The sequence below is a fragment of the Tenrec ecaudatus genome, chromosome 18, assembly GCF_050624435.1.
Source record: "Tenrec ecaudatus isolate mTenEca1 chromosome 18, mTenEca1.hap1, whole genome shotgun sequence".
Taxonomy (NCBI): Eukaryota; Metazoa; Chordata; class Mammalia; order Afrosoricida; family Tenrecidae; genus Tenrec; species Tenrec ecaudatus.
Window position 1 is genome coordinate 22,598,296 of NC_134547.1, and position 14,084 is coordinate 22,612,379.

Below are 14,084 nucleotides of genomic sequence, written 5' to 3' on the forward strand. Positions count from 1 at the left end.
AGGTTTCAGCAATAAAAATCTTTTTTTAAAAAGACCAACATATTGGTAATATATATTAGATTTATACAGTTGGTAATTTCAAAATAAATAAGACCTGAGTTGTCAATGCCCTATACCCATCTCTGCCCAACCCCCAGCCTACATATCTTACATACCGGTTTTCTTTTAGCTCTGTGTGTTTCAAATATTAAGATGCAAAGAAATCACAAGGGGACACCATGTTAAAACGCAGATTTTGATTGGATAATCCTGTTCCTTCAACGACCCTTAAACCAAATGAGACATTATCTGGTCTAATGACTGTGGTTTTCATATTTTAGATTCAAACATTCTAATTTTTAAAAAAATCAAAGGTCATAAGAAATAAGTCTTGGAAGAAAAGAAAGTTTTTCGTTAAGTGAGAACATAAAGCAGACCACTTGGCAGTGCTTCTGCTGTCTGACCACCTCTGATCCATTACAGTGTAAACAGCACAGCAAGTCCTTACAGCTTTCGGAAAATAATTAGTAGAGCTTGACATTCCTCCCGGCAGTTCAGGTCCAGAAAAGCCATCTCAGTACACCGTACAACCACTATGTTCATCCTTTAAAAGTACACTGTCCGTTAATTACTTGTTCACGGGCTTTAAGCTACCCCATCTCCTCCTCCTCTTTCAACTAATAAATGCTGCCTTTTCTTCTGTCTTGTAGCTAAACAGTGTGTAAATCCTAGCGCCCCTCCTTTTAAAAATCTAACAAAATTGTCCCCAACCAAAGGGCCCAATGCAAAAAGATTGGCCTCTTTAACACATTCATAGGTATATGCGTCTATTTCCACTGGGTTACCCTTACATGTAATTGGCTGGCTTGGGTTATGGCCTAGGTAAGACCCTTGCTCCTTCAGAAAAGACAGATTAGGATGAGAACCTATCAGTACCACTGCTGCAGACAGCTGAAATATTTTCTTCAATCCAGATGCACTCTGAAGAATGCATTTCATGTCTGGAGTAAAGGAAAGCACACGGTGCTCGGGAAAACTGGTATACTCAGATAAATTCGAGTCTCCAGAAGACAACTGCATACACATCATATGATAGACTTTGTGGTACTCAGGATAAAGCATTTTAGAAAGCTGTTTGAAAATTAAGCTGGGATCAGCTACTCTTCTGCGAAATGCATGGATCACAGGGATATTATTGTTGTAAGCACATAGTACTGCACCAGCAGCAGTAAGCCCCGAACCTACAATTAACACAGGATCCACTTTGCCACGCAACTTTCCTTTGTTTACCGCTGCTCCAAATTCAGGCATTGAATGAAAAACAAAAGGAAAATCTTCTCCTTCAACTTCCAAGTGGGCAGGAGAATCCGACGTGCCAGTTGCCAAAGCGACACTGTCAGCAAAGAGACAGAAGGGAGCCTGAGAACCATCGGCTGTCCGCTGATAACCCCTGATCTACCAGTTTCTCTTCATACATGATGGCTTCTCTATCTGCAAATGCTTTGCGGAGATATCTCTGTCTTGACAATCATTATCAGCCGGATCTCTGTAGAGTCTGGACACAGAGGTTATGTACGTATTCTCTCTGAAATTCTTCTGAAGACCCATAACTTTTACATAATGTTTATAGTAGCGAGCAATTTCCTCTGGCATTACTCGATCCCCTTTTAAGTTCCTTCGTTTGCTAGACACCCAATCCTTAAATGTAAGTCCAGGTAACTCCATCCAATTTCCAAAGCTGATTGTTAACATGGAGCCTTCCATATTGTGCCAAGCCCCACCAGGAGGACCTTTACTAAGAACTAAGTGAGGGATATAATGATGTTGCTCCAGTTTCCAATTCAAAACTGATGGATAATCATATCCGAAGTCAGCATCTGATCAACAATAGAAAGATGTTTTGCGTCTTCTAATTTACTATGTAAGATTGTATTAGGATGTATTGCTTCTGATGATAAATATGGCCTGTAGCCTGATAACATATAAGGCATATCCCTGAGGGTCCATTTCCTATTATTACTACAGGCAAAGTCACTGACGGAATCTTCAAGTAAAGAAGTTTCTTCAACTAATGGCATTGCTTTAACCTTTCGCCCCAAACTATCACCAAAATACTGCACTAAGGAATTAAAGATCTCTCCTTCAGTTTCAGAGTCAGTGTAGTTCCTGAAATGACCGGCCAGCGAGCAGCGGCAGCACCACACCGGCATGGAGCGCGGCCCGCTCGGGGCGCCCGCTGGCTCCGGGTCTTGGGCCCGCAAGGCACCCCGGCTGCCCGGATGCGGCGGCTCCGCTGCGGGTCCCGCTGGAGACCGCCCTGGCGAAGCGGCTTCCGCTCCTCGCCTGCGAGGAGCCCGGCGATCTCAGGGCCCCGCGCAGGGGGCGGGGCAGGAGAGGACGCGGTCTTTTTTTTCGTTTTTTAACTTGACAAAAAAGATCCTGTTGTCAGGAAAACTGCTATTCCTGGAGATCAGTGGTGAATTTTAGAACATAAGGCCTTAACCACTACATTTCAAATATACTATGCTGTTAGATAAGGTATCTAACCAGTAGGAATTCATTCACTATAGAAATAAAAGCACTAGCATGCACTAACACATCAGTAAGGAAACCATTTATTGTACAAGTGTAAACTAACTGAAAACTTGAACTTTCATCAGTGGTAGAATAGGCTGATTTTCATGAGGGTGAGTTAAAAAGTTTGCGGGAAAATGCCATCTTTTCATTCTACTTCTCCACGATCTTTTTGAAGCCTGTTCAGGTTGTGGCTTGTCTATATTGAGTCAACAACTAGTTATATTGACTGGAAGGATGCCATGGTGTGTTCGCAAGTGAGAAAAGGAGGCAGCATTTCAGTGTCTCCTGTATAATGCCCCTTAAACTGCACCCGAATTGCCATGTGGCTATCCTTTTTTAACAGAACCTCTGGTGGCATAGCAATGTGTTGGGCTAACTGCAAGGTCAACAGTTCAAAACCACCAGCTTCTTCTTAAGAGAAAGATGGGGCTTTCTACTCCAATAGGGAGATACAGTCTCAGAAACCCACAGGGACGGTTCTACCCTGCCCTATTGGGTCATTATGAGCTGACACTGATTCAATGGCAGTGAATTGGGAATTTTTTGAGTTTGAAGAAAAACATGGATGAATACATATTTTAGGGGGGCTATGTGGGTAGAGTGAATTGGTTTGGATCACCTACGCATTATTTGCCAGATTTGGGTGAAACACGATGAAAGAGAACGTTGAAGTCTTAAGACGTATGTATACGAACTAAAGTAACATGACATGACAACTAAAAGCAGCGTAAGTTGCATGAAGCATGCAACATGACCACATCTTGCTTCCTAGGTTTAATTCTTCAAAACAACACAATTTTACCTCTTTAATAATAATAATAACTCACTGCCATCAGATCAGTGCTGACTCATAGTGAATCCTCTGGGTTTCTGAGACTGAAACTGTTTATGGGCATAAAACGCCAACTTTTGCCTGCAGAGCTGCGGGTGGTTTCGAACTTGGACTATGAGGACCGCAGTCAACATGTAACCACTACATCAATAAATACTTAAAATTTGCAGGATCACACTTAAAATATTGTCCTTTAAAAATGCTTGAATCTTATGGGCTGACATGTACTTATAGATAGCTGGTTTTATTAGCTACATAATTAGACATTTTTACATTCAACTTACAGTATGTTTCCCTCCCCCCCCCCCCATAGTATGGAGCGGAAGCAGAATCCACTGGAGAAATATTTTCAATGTGACCAGATCAAGAGGACAATTGGGTACTCAGTTGCTGTATATGCACAATCTTAGCTCTGTTATTACTTTAAGTGGGCAAATTATCTTAGTGTCGTTTTAAATGTGTAAACACTATATTTATACATGCTTTAAACAGTTGGGATAGGTCAGGTCATGAACATTCTGGATAAATAAGCTTCTTAAAAAATTTCTCGTAGGCTGTCAGATTCGACTGTTTTCTCGTGATCATGAATAGGGTGAGTTATCATAGCACGCATGCTAACTACAGTGAAATCCTAGTGGCATAGTGGGTTAGGCATTGGGCTGCTAACTGCAAGATTAGTTCTAAACCACCAGCTGCCCTGAGGGTGAAAGATGTTTTCTACCCCTGTAAATAAATCGTCTCAGATACCCAAAGGGCAATTCTACTCTGTCCTCCAAGGTCTCGGTCAGTAGGAATTGACTTGATGGCAATGAATTCCAGTTTATTTTTTTATAGCCGATTTGACTGCTCTTTCCCCAAATTTTGCAAAAGGGTAATGCGATCCTCACACGACTCTTTATTTCCTGAAGATTAAGTTTATCTTTAAGATAATCTGCTGTTAAAAGAATTCTATGGTGTTGCTTGGACAAATCAGTTTCTTCTTGGTTCTTTTATTCAGGACACTTCCCCTCCTTCCCCCAGGGCTTCAGATATACTATAAAAAGTTGAACGTGTATATTTAAGAAAAGAATGCTTCTTGGTATACTGGGAAAAGCTGATTATACAGCTTTTCCCATTATATCAGTATTTTTGTATATGGATTTTAAATGACGTTTCCAAGATTTACTGACAGCAAACATCTGAGTACATGAGTAAACACATTTAGGATACTCTGGTAGAAAGAGACATATAATGGTGTTTTTGACGAGGTTAGGGACAGGGCAGTTTCAGCAGCTCAATGTCAAGGACACGGGTAATTGCAATCTACCTTCTCATGGCAATCTCAATTTAGCCCTCCGACTGTGGAATTACACATATATGCACAATATGAACACTTCCTGTTTTGAAAGAAAATTGATGCTTAATTGTAGACTTCTGCAAAGCAAGCGAGGAGAGCAAGATTCTAGGGCTGAGAACCTCAGATGCGTGGAAGGCTCTCACAGCAAAGAAAAATTATAATGGCCAAAGGATAGACAATTGTGATAATTTAAAGGTTTTGCTGTTACCTTGGCTGAACCAGGCTTCTCAGTGCTTTGGCAGCAATGCCCCATGATGAGATCTAATATAGTCAACACCATAATGAGACCAGTTATGAGCAATCAGTTGAAAGGACATTTCATCTGTGAGGTGGTCCATTTCCAATACAGTGAGCGCCGTGGGAAAGCTTTTCTTTTGCTCAGTCTGGATCCTGCATCGAGCTGGCCAGCCTCTGGTTCTCTGCACCTCAACCAATGGCCTGCTACACTGAGGGCGGATCCTGGGCATTCTCAGCAGCCTGCCATCTGCTCTCCCCACTTTAGATTCAACGGCTTCTGCAGTCACAAGCTTGACCTGTCGACCTTGACCTCATTTGTCTGTGCAGCCACCAGCCTGTAATCATCTTGATTCAGGGGTCATCAGCTCCTGCCGCTTTGTGAACTAGAAATCTCCAGCCTAACATCTGACCAATGGACTTGGAATATGCCAGCTTCCACAACCATGAGAGCCATTTTTTTTAACATGAATTTCTCTTTATATATAATTAAACCTCACTAGTTTTGCTTCTCTGGAGAACCCAGCCTAAGGCAACAACCAACTGTGTCTGCTACAATACCGTCTTACAAAACATATCCATTTTCCACCAGACTACATATTCTTCTCATTGATGATGGTTTTCTTGCCAACTTACTAAGGTTTAGGGTGCACTCTCTTCATTAGAAACAAAAAAAACCCTTTAAAATAATATGCGTATATATGTATTTGTATTCCATTAACTTTTAAAAACATTTTTTGTTAACATTTTGTTAAAACTTTTCTTCATATTGCATTGAGGGCGAATCCACTATTTCATCCCTTTGATAACAAATGGAAGGACCAATTAGAAAGAGGCACTACACCAGTGCTGTGAAGTCAGAATTAAGTCCTGGCCCTGTTTGCCCTGCTTACGTCACATTTCAATATGCAGGGCTCTCTTTGTCATCCATATAAGTGACAATCTGCTTTGAGTTCTTTTTCAATTTTTAATTGGGTGGAAAGTTTACAAAGCAAATCAATAGTTTTATGTTAAACAACTCATGCAGATTTTGCTTCGTCTCATTAATTGCGTAATTCCTTTTTTAAACATATATTTTAAAATTTCCTAGTGGGCAAACAGATTTTGGCTAAGGTATTGTCGTTCTCTATCTAAAACTGAGGCCAAAGATTGTAGTACAACTCTTTTGTTATTTGAGAGGTTTTAGTAAGTAATGGTTGACTTCACAGCTACCCACTGTTATTCTAGAGGGGTTCTTTATATTATGAATCCACACATGAGGCAGAAGAGTAAACTATGAATGAATGTCTTACAATTTTTGTTTTCTCTCCAAAAAGAATTTCCTAACACTTCAATAAAGAAAACAAGATTGTGGAAGATAATTTTATATTCACTGCATACACAGAAACCTTCCTTTCATTTATAATGGTATACGATCATGATCACAAAATCATAACCAAAGCAGCTCTCATTCAGCACACTTTCAATAGAAGCTGGACAGTGTTCTAAGGGATATAAATTTTAATTTTTCAACCCTTACAATGCTACTAAGATATATGGTGATTATACTGATTTATAAATGAAAAAATTCAGTGAAATAATTTGTCCTATATAAAATAAGTTATAATGGTTAAAGTAAGTAATGACAAAACATTTGTTAAACCTTTTCTCACTTTGATTAAATTCAGAATTCTACAGAATAACCTACTAATATTTATCAACATTGAAGTGGATGGAAAGGTTTGAAGCATTTTTAACATTAACAGTCTTCCTCCAGTATGAATTATAAGATAAATATATCATTAGCTACAAAATGTTGAATCTCACACATGGCATTTATATTATGAATCCTTGAATCTCTCATAACGATGTGAGGTCCCAAAAGTTGAGGAAGCTTTGAATGGTTGAAGTCTCTAGCATATTCAAATCCTTGCTAAACTTCTCCGAGTTTTGAATTCTCTGAGGTTGACTCTTCTGAACCACAGAAAAAGCCTTTCCCACTTTCCTTACATTCATGGAGCTTTTACATTTTATTATTAGCTGAACTCTGATATCCATTAAATTCTGAGTCACAGATAAATCCTTCCCTATTTCAAACATTAAGCAGTCTTGATGGGTTAAGCATTGGATTGATAAATGCAAGGTCAGTGGTTCAACCCCCCACAAGCTACTCTTAGGGAGAAAGACAAGGTTCTCTGCTTCCATAGATTTACAGTCTCACAAACTCTATATACACAGGGTCACTATAAGTTGAAGTGTTGACAGTTTTTTTAAATTCCAATTATTTATAAATTTCTCATTAGTAATAAGGGTTAAATAAATCCAGGCCCTTAAATAAATACTATTCAGGCCTTACATTTATAGTATAAACTCTGATATTAAGTTTTCACAAATATAAATGCTGATATTTAATAAATGGTTAGCCTTAAATGTTTTCTCACATTCAAGCCTCAATTTTCTGTTAGCAAGCTCTGAGCCTTTCCACATTTCCTCACTCATCCCTCTGTCCTATATGAATTCTCTGATGTTGAGTAAGGTGTGAGCCACGAAAAAAAGCCTTCCCACAGTCCTTACATTCATAAGGTTTCTCACCAGTATGTATCTTCTGGTGGCGACTAAGTTCTGAGCCACGGCCAAAGGCCTTCCCACACTGTTTACAATCATAGGGCTTTTCACCACTATGACTTCTTTCATGATGAGTAAGTTCTGACCTTCGAATAAAAGCCTTCCCACATTCCTTACATTTATGGGGTCTCTCACTAGAGTGAACTTTTTGATGTCGAATAAGTTCTGTGCTACATGTAAAGGCCATCCTGCATTCCTTGCATTTATAAGGCTTCTCACCAGTGTGAGCTCTCTGATGTCGAGTAAGTTCTGAACCACGACGAAAGGATTTCCCACAGTCTTTACATTTGTAAGGTTTCTCACCAGTATGAACACTCTGATGGCGAATAAGGTGAGCCTCGGAGATAAAAGCATTGTCACATTCTTTACATTTATAGGGTTTTTCCCCAGTATGAATTCTTTGATGTAGACTAAGCTGTGAAGCACAGCTATATGCCTTACCACATTCCTTACATTCATATTCTCTCGCATTAGTGTGAGTTATCTGATGAAGACTAAGTTGTGTGTCATAACGAAAAGCTTCCCCACATTCCTTACACTTATGGGGTTTTTCACCTGTATGAATTCTCTGATGGCGAGTAAGGTGTGAGGGACGGCTAAAGGTTTTCCCACATTCTTTACATTCATAGTATTTCTCATCGGTGTGAACTCTTTGATGTTTATTAAGCTGTGAGGCAGTTGGAAAGGCCTTTCCACACTCCTTACATTTATAGGGTTTCTCACCACTGTGGATTTTTTGGTGCTGATTAAGTTGTGAACTAGAACTAAAAGTTTTTCCACATTCTTTACATTTATGCAATTTCTCACCAGTATTAATTTTCTGAGGATGAGTAATTTGAGAGTCACAAGTAAAGGTATGCTTCTTATTTTTGTTACTTATTTTGTTGTCATTAATTCTCTGATGCTTAATCAAGTCTGATCTACTATTAAACGTTTTCCCACACACCTCACATTCACTGTCTTTTTTCTTACCATTTTTTTCATTTTGAGCAGAGCATGGTTGGGAGCTGAAAGCTTTACTTTCCTTGTATTCACAGGATTTCTCTCCAGTACGAACTCTCTGATGTACGCTACCGTGTGTTATCCCTGGGTGTCTGAACTGTCCCTCCTGCTGTCTCTCTAACTGAAATTTGATTTCCCTATTCTCTCTGAACCTGACACACTCAGGGTTAGAACTTGAAAGTATTTCTGTTACTTCTTGCTTCAATGATTCAATTTCACAACTTTCTTCTTTTATAGATAACCTCTTGATTTCCATTCTGGACTCCCAATCTGTAAGACAAGAAAAATCAGCAAAAACAATTAAGTCTTTTCGTGTTGCAGGAAAAATTAGTTTCAAGGTATACATGACAATCTAAAAATAGTGAATAATTGAGTCTATTTGATGAATCTGTTGAAGAAGTGGTTGTGGCAAAATTGTATTTCCATGTGAAGAAACATGAAGTAGGATCTATGTCTCACACTACATGAAAACAAATTCAAAATGGATTAAGGACCTACAATATACCAATGAAAACCATATAATAATAAAAAAAGAAATGAAATGTAAAGGCAACAGTGTCAGGCCAACTTTTTAACACTGGATTATCTACTAAGAAAAGTACAAACAGCTTAAGACAAAACAAATGGAACACCTTAAAAATCAAACCTTTTACTCATCAAAAGATTTTACAAAAAAGTAAAAAGAGAAAATACTGATTAGAAGAACATTTTGGGAAACCATATACCAAACAAGAATGTAATACCCCTCAAAATATAAAATTGGAACAAGACAATTCAATCATAAAACGGACAAAGGATTTGAACAGACACTACCAAAGAGGACAATCAAATGGATGCATTAAAAGATGCTTAATGTTATCAGTCATAGGGATGTATGTAAAAACTACAAAGAGATACCATTTCACTCCCATAGGATGGCTAAAATTAAAAAAAAATACAAGAAAATGATAATGTTGGTAAAGATGTGGGGAAATTGGAAGTTTTACGCACTGCTGGTGGGAATGCAAAATAGAATAGCCATTGTGGGAACTGCCACATGACTCAATAATTCATTCCTAGGTATATATCCACAAGATTTGAAGGAAGAAATTCAAAGAGGTGTATACCAACGTCCACTGGAGCATTATTCACAATACTACAAGGTGAAAACCACCTGAAATAGTTAAGGTTTATCGTGCCAACTTGGCTAGTAAATATGTGTGGGATTAATTGAAGGGCGGAGATAAATGACTCAGTGAGCCTCGCCTTTTTAGTACTCAGGTCTCTTGCTCTTTGATGATCGGCTAGTATGCGGCTGCCTTAGCTTGTTCTGTCTCAATTTGCAAGCTACATTACCTGTGGGACACCTCATCTGTGGACTGTGTCCCTGTAGTTTCAGGTTCCTTCAAGACCTGTTTCACCATGTTACTGGACTGTATATCGCTTGAGTGGGGGACTGTCAGACCCTGTCATCTGGCTGACTATTGGTGACCTGCCTTGCTGTTTACTGTCGGTGGCTGGATAGCCTGAATTGCTCTACAGGGCACTACCTGGTGGCCCTCAAGACTTGAAGGACTGCCAGTGTATTAGCTATCCCATGGAAGTGAATTGCACTGAGCCATTTGTACTGCTTTATAGATTGTTTATTTCTCATATATATATACACACATATATATAAAATCATTAGTGGCCTGGTTATGCTTCTCTAGAGAACCCTGTCTACCATAACCACCTAATGCTCATCAGAAGAAGAATGGATAGACAATGTGGTATATACATAGAATGAAATACTATTAAGCCAGCAAAATAAAGGGCATCATGCCCCTGATTTACTTTATTAGCAAGCTATCTAATTCTATGAAATGCTGTGGACCACAACACTTCATATCTACTTAGCATTTTTATTAAAGATTATATAGAAGCATCTGATCAAAAGGGGAAAAATACAAAATGTAATTTCAAATTTTCATGGACTTCAGATCCCCTAGAGCCTATGAAGGTTGGATGAACCCTGAAATTATTGTCCTGAGATAGCCTTTAAATTTTAAACCAAAACATTTCCTGAGGTCTTATTAAAACCAAGCAATAATTTAGCTTAGCTGGTAAAAAATGTCTGAAACATTACAGTCTTTTAAGGTTTATACAGGATCAATTTGATAACAGCAACTTGAAAGATTAGGTAAAAACCTCAGAGAATGATGAATTTATGTTAATGATGGAGAAAATACTCAGAAAAGTAGAATAAGAAGCTATACAACTCAAGAATGTAATCAAAAGGAGTGGATACCAAGGGCTCAAGTAGAAAGAAAATGCTTTGAAAATGATGGCAACATATGTACAAATGTGCTTGACACAATGGATGTATGGATCGTTATAAATGTTTTAAGAGCCCCCCAAATAAAATGATTTATTAAAAAAAGAGAGAAAAGAATGTAATCGATATCACTAAAAGTTACATGCAAAAAAATTTTAAGCGTTGCCTGTTTTAAATCATAAAAATTTAAACAGTTCTTATCACTGTATTATAATTTGAAAAACACAAAATAGGGTTAAGAACAGAGTAAATGTGGTATCTCATAAAGGAAACTGAAGGCAGAGTTTCTCTCCTGCTTCTGGTGAGACTCAAACCAGCCAGAGAATTTCTGTTAAGAGTAATGAAAAAAAGATAATGGATAGTAGTGATGGTTGTATAGGATTGGGAGCCTGTGAAAAATGACCAAAATGGCAAGTGCTGTTATATATACTTAACCATAATTAAAAAACCAAAATACAGATATTCAGGAATATAAAATGCCTTTTCTAAGAGCAAAACCTCTCACCACTGTCACGGAGTTGCAGGGCAGAACTGTCTCTGTGAGTTTCCAAGACTGTAACTCTTCGTGGGAGTGGAAAGCCCTGTCTTTCTTCTGCAGAACAGCTGGTGGTTGTAAATTGCTGACATGGATCTCAGCCGAACTTGTAACCACTAGGCCACCATACACACACACACACACACACACACACACACACACATCCACCTTTATTCTATCTGTATCTTTACCAATAGCCCAAGCGACCATCCTTCCTCACCTGGATTAACAAAGCATTCTCCCTGAACTGGCCTTCCTGTTTCTACTGAGGCTCCAATACTTTGTATCAACACAGGAGCCACCATGATCAGATCATGAAATTCTTCTACTCAAAATTCTTCACTGGATTTCCCTCTCATTCAGAGTAAAAAACAAAGTTCTTAGGTGCACTGCACCTAAGTTAAAAGGCCTTGCATGTACTTGGTTTTTAAAAAAAATACTTTTATTGGGTGCTCTTACATCTCTTATCATAATCCATACACTCCTCCAATGTGTCAAGCACATTTGCCACCATCATCATTTTCAAAGCATTCACTTCCCACTTGTCCCCGCTGTACTTGTCTTATATTATCTCTTCCTGACATTATTACCTACCTCCTTCCATTAGCTGACTCTGCCCTAGCTTCTTGACCTACTTGATATTTCTTCAAATTTGCAAGTATATACTGCCCCCCCCCCCCCCTCGGAAGCTCTGCCAGCAAAGATCTCTCCTAAGACATTAACAGGGATCATACAAGGGGGTGCCCCACCACAAACAGATTTTTTTCAAAGTTATGTATTTAAATTTTTTCCCCAAAACAACCTTATCACCTTCAAAGGACTCTCCCTTATATTTAATACATTTGTCAAATCCGAGATCCCATTCTGGGAAACATTTTTCAAACGCATCTGTTTGGATGGCTGACAAACAGTACCTTCCTCGTTTTTTCCTTCACCTCTTCTATGTCATCAAATTGCTGCTCTTGCAGAAACCAAAAGAGGTGGCATGGAGTAAGGTCAGGTGAGTAAGGTGCATGGGGCAAGAGAGGCAAGCTGATTTTAGCCCCCAAACTGGCACACTGAGATGGCTGCAGAGCAGGTGTGTTGTGGCGGTGGCAAAATCAGTCCCCCATCTGCTACAAATCGGGCCTTTTACGTCACACACTATTATGCAATCTTTTCAGAAAGTTTGATTAACAGTCCGACCTGGTGGAATGAACTCCAAATGTACTATTCCCTTCACATCAAAAAAACCCAAATGAGCATCGTCTTGATCTTTTATTTCACTTGCCAGGCTTTTCTTGGGCAAAGTGATCATGGCGTCTTCCACTGGCTTGACTGATGTTTGGCTTCAAGGTCCTAAGAACAGCACCATGGCTCATCACCAGTAATGACCTTGGGAAAAAAACGGTCTGTCTGGGTTGCTTCGGAGCTGCTCTGTCAAAGCACAGGATGTTTCCACTTGACGCTCTTTTTCCTGGTCAGTCAGAGCCTGAGGCACAAATTTCGCCACTACCCTCCTCATTCCCAAATCTGTTAAAATTAGCTGAACAGAGCTCCAAGATCCGAGTCCAGATAACTTCCCCATCTCTTCAATGGTCCGTCGCTGTCGTCGTTGGTCTTTGAGACAAGTGCATGAATTTTTGTTTGTTGGGAAAGTTGATGGATGTCTAGAACGAGGTTTGTCACCGAGAAAGCCACTCATACACTCGAGTTTTCTCACAGCACTGTCTTTGTAAGCTGTGTTCAACATCACAAACAGTTTCTTTGGCATTTTTCCGGAGCAGGATACAAAATTTCACAGCTGTATGCTCTTCTCTTAAATTGGTCATCACAAAAATTGAGGTTCAAGTGAAGCTACTTTTACAGAAAACAATCACGGTAATGAGAGAGAACTTTCCCGGGAGAAACCACTGGGGGCACTAACGCAGAGAGTTGTTCGGTGCTCGCATAATGGGAACAATGCATACTATGACAGCTCCACTCTGCCCAGCGCGATTCCATTTTCCCCGACAACCCCTTGTATACTTTATTCTGACACCTATGCCAACCTTTGAAACCACTTTATACAATGGAAGCCCATTATTCTACTTCCTTTGTGTGCAGAGAACCTATGGTCACCTGTTACCTTATCTATTTTTTCAACAATGAGAAAATTTTCAAAAGTGAAAATAAATGGAGAGATGGCAACAAATGTACACATGTGCTTGACACAATGGATGCATGTAGGGATTGTGATAAGAGTTGTACAAGCCCCAATAAAATGATGAAAAATAAAAAAATAAATGAATAAGCCTCTATTCTTACCTAGATTCTATAGTAAGCATTTTGCTGTATTTCTTAACTCTTCTATCCATCCGTACTTTAACTCTTATATAAATCAGATTATGTTATACTTTTACTTGTTTACTTATGAATTGCTCTGCCTCATACTGCCTGAATCAGGGCCTGCACAATTCAATAATTTTGTGTTCAATTTCCTCCAATGATTCGGAGACAATTAAAAGTATAGGAATCACTAAACAATGTCTTTCCCCTGCAAGTGCAATAAAATCTAAACTTCCTTACCACATCCGCAAAGCTCTGTATTATCTGAACCCTGCTTCCCTATTTATTTCACTTGAGCCACACGTTCATTTGCATTCTTTCCATTATCCTTGCCTTGGTTGGATTCCTAGACCACACTAACCATTTTGTCATCTTAGACCGTTAC

General features: G+C 39.1%; 1 protein-coding gene and 1 pseudogene across 1 annotated transcript in view; both read right to left on the reverse strand.

The window, feature by feature from the left end:
* Window positions 1-374: 374 nt before the first annotated feature.
* Window positions 375-2,189, reverse strand: LOC142432068 (oxidative stress-induced growth inhibitor 2 pseudogene; annotated as a pseudogene).
* Window positions 2,190-3,711: 1,522 nt separating this feature from the next.
* The window catches only part of LOC142432067 (uncharacterized), a 45,264-nt gene continuing 34,891 nt past the window's right edge, over window positions 3,712-14,084 (reverse strand). Inside the window, exon 5 of the mRNA XM_075537142.1 lies at window positions 3,712-8,834. Coding sequence (XP_075393257.1) covers window positions 7,429-8,834 — 1,406 coding nt within the window. The 3' untranslated portion in view covers window positions 3,712-7,428. The remainder of the gene's footprint in view (window positions 8,835-14,084) is intronic.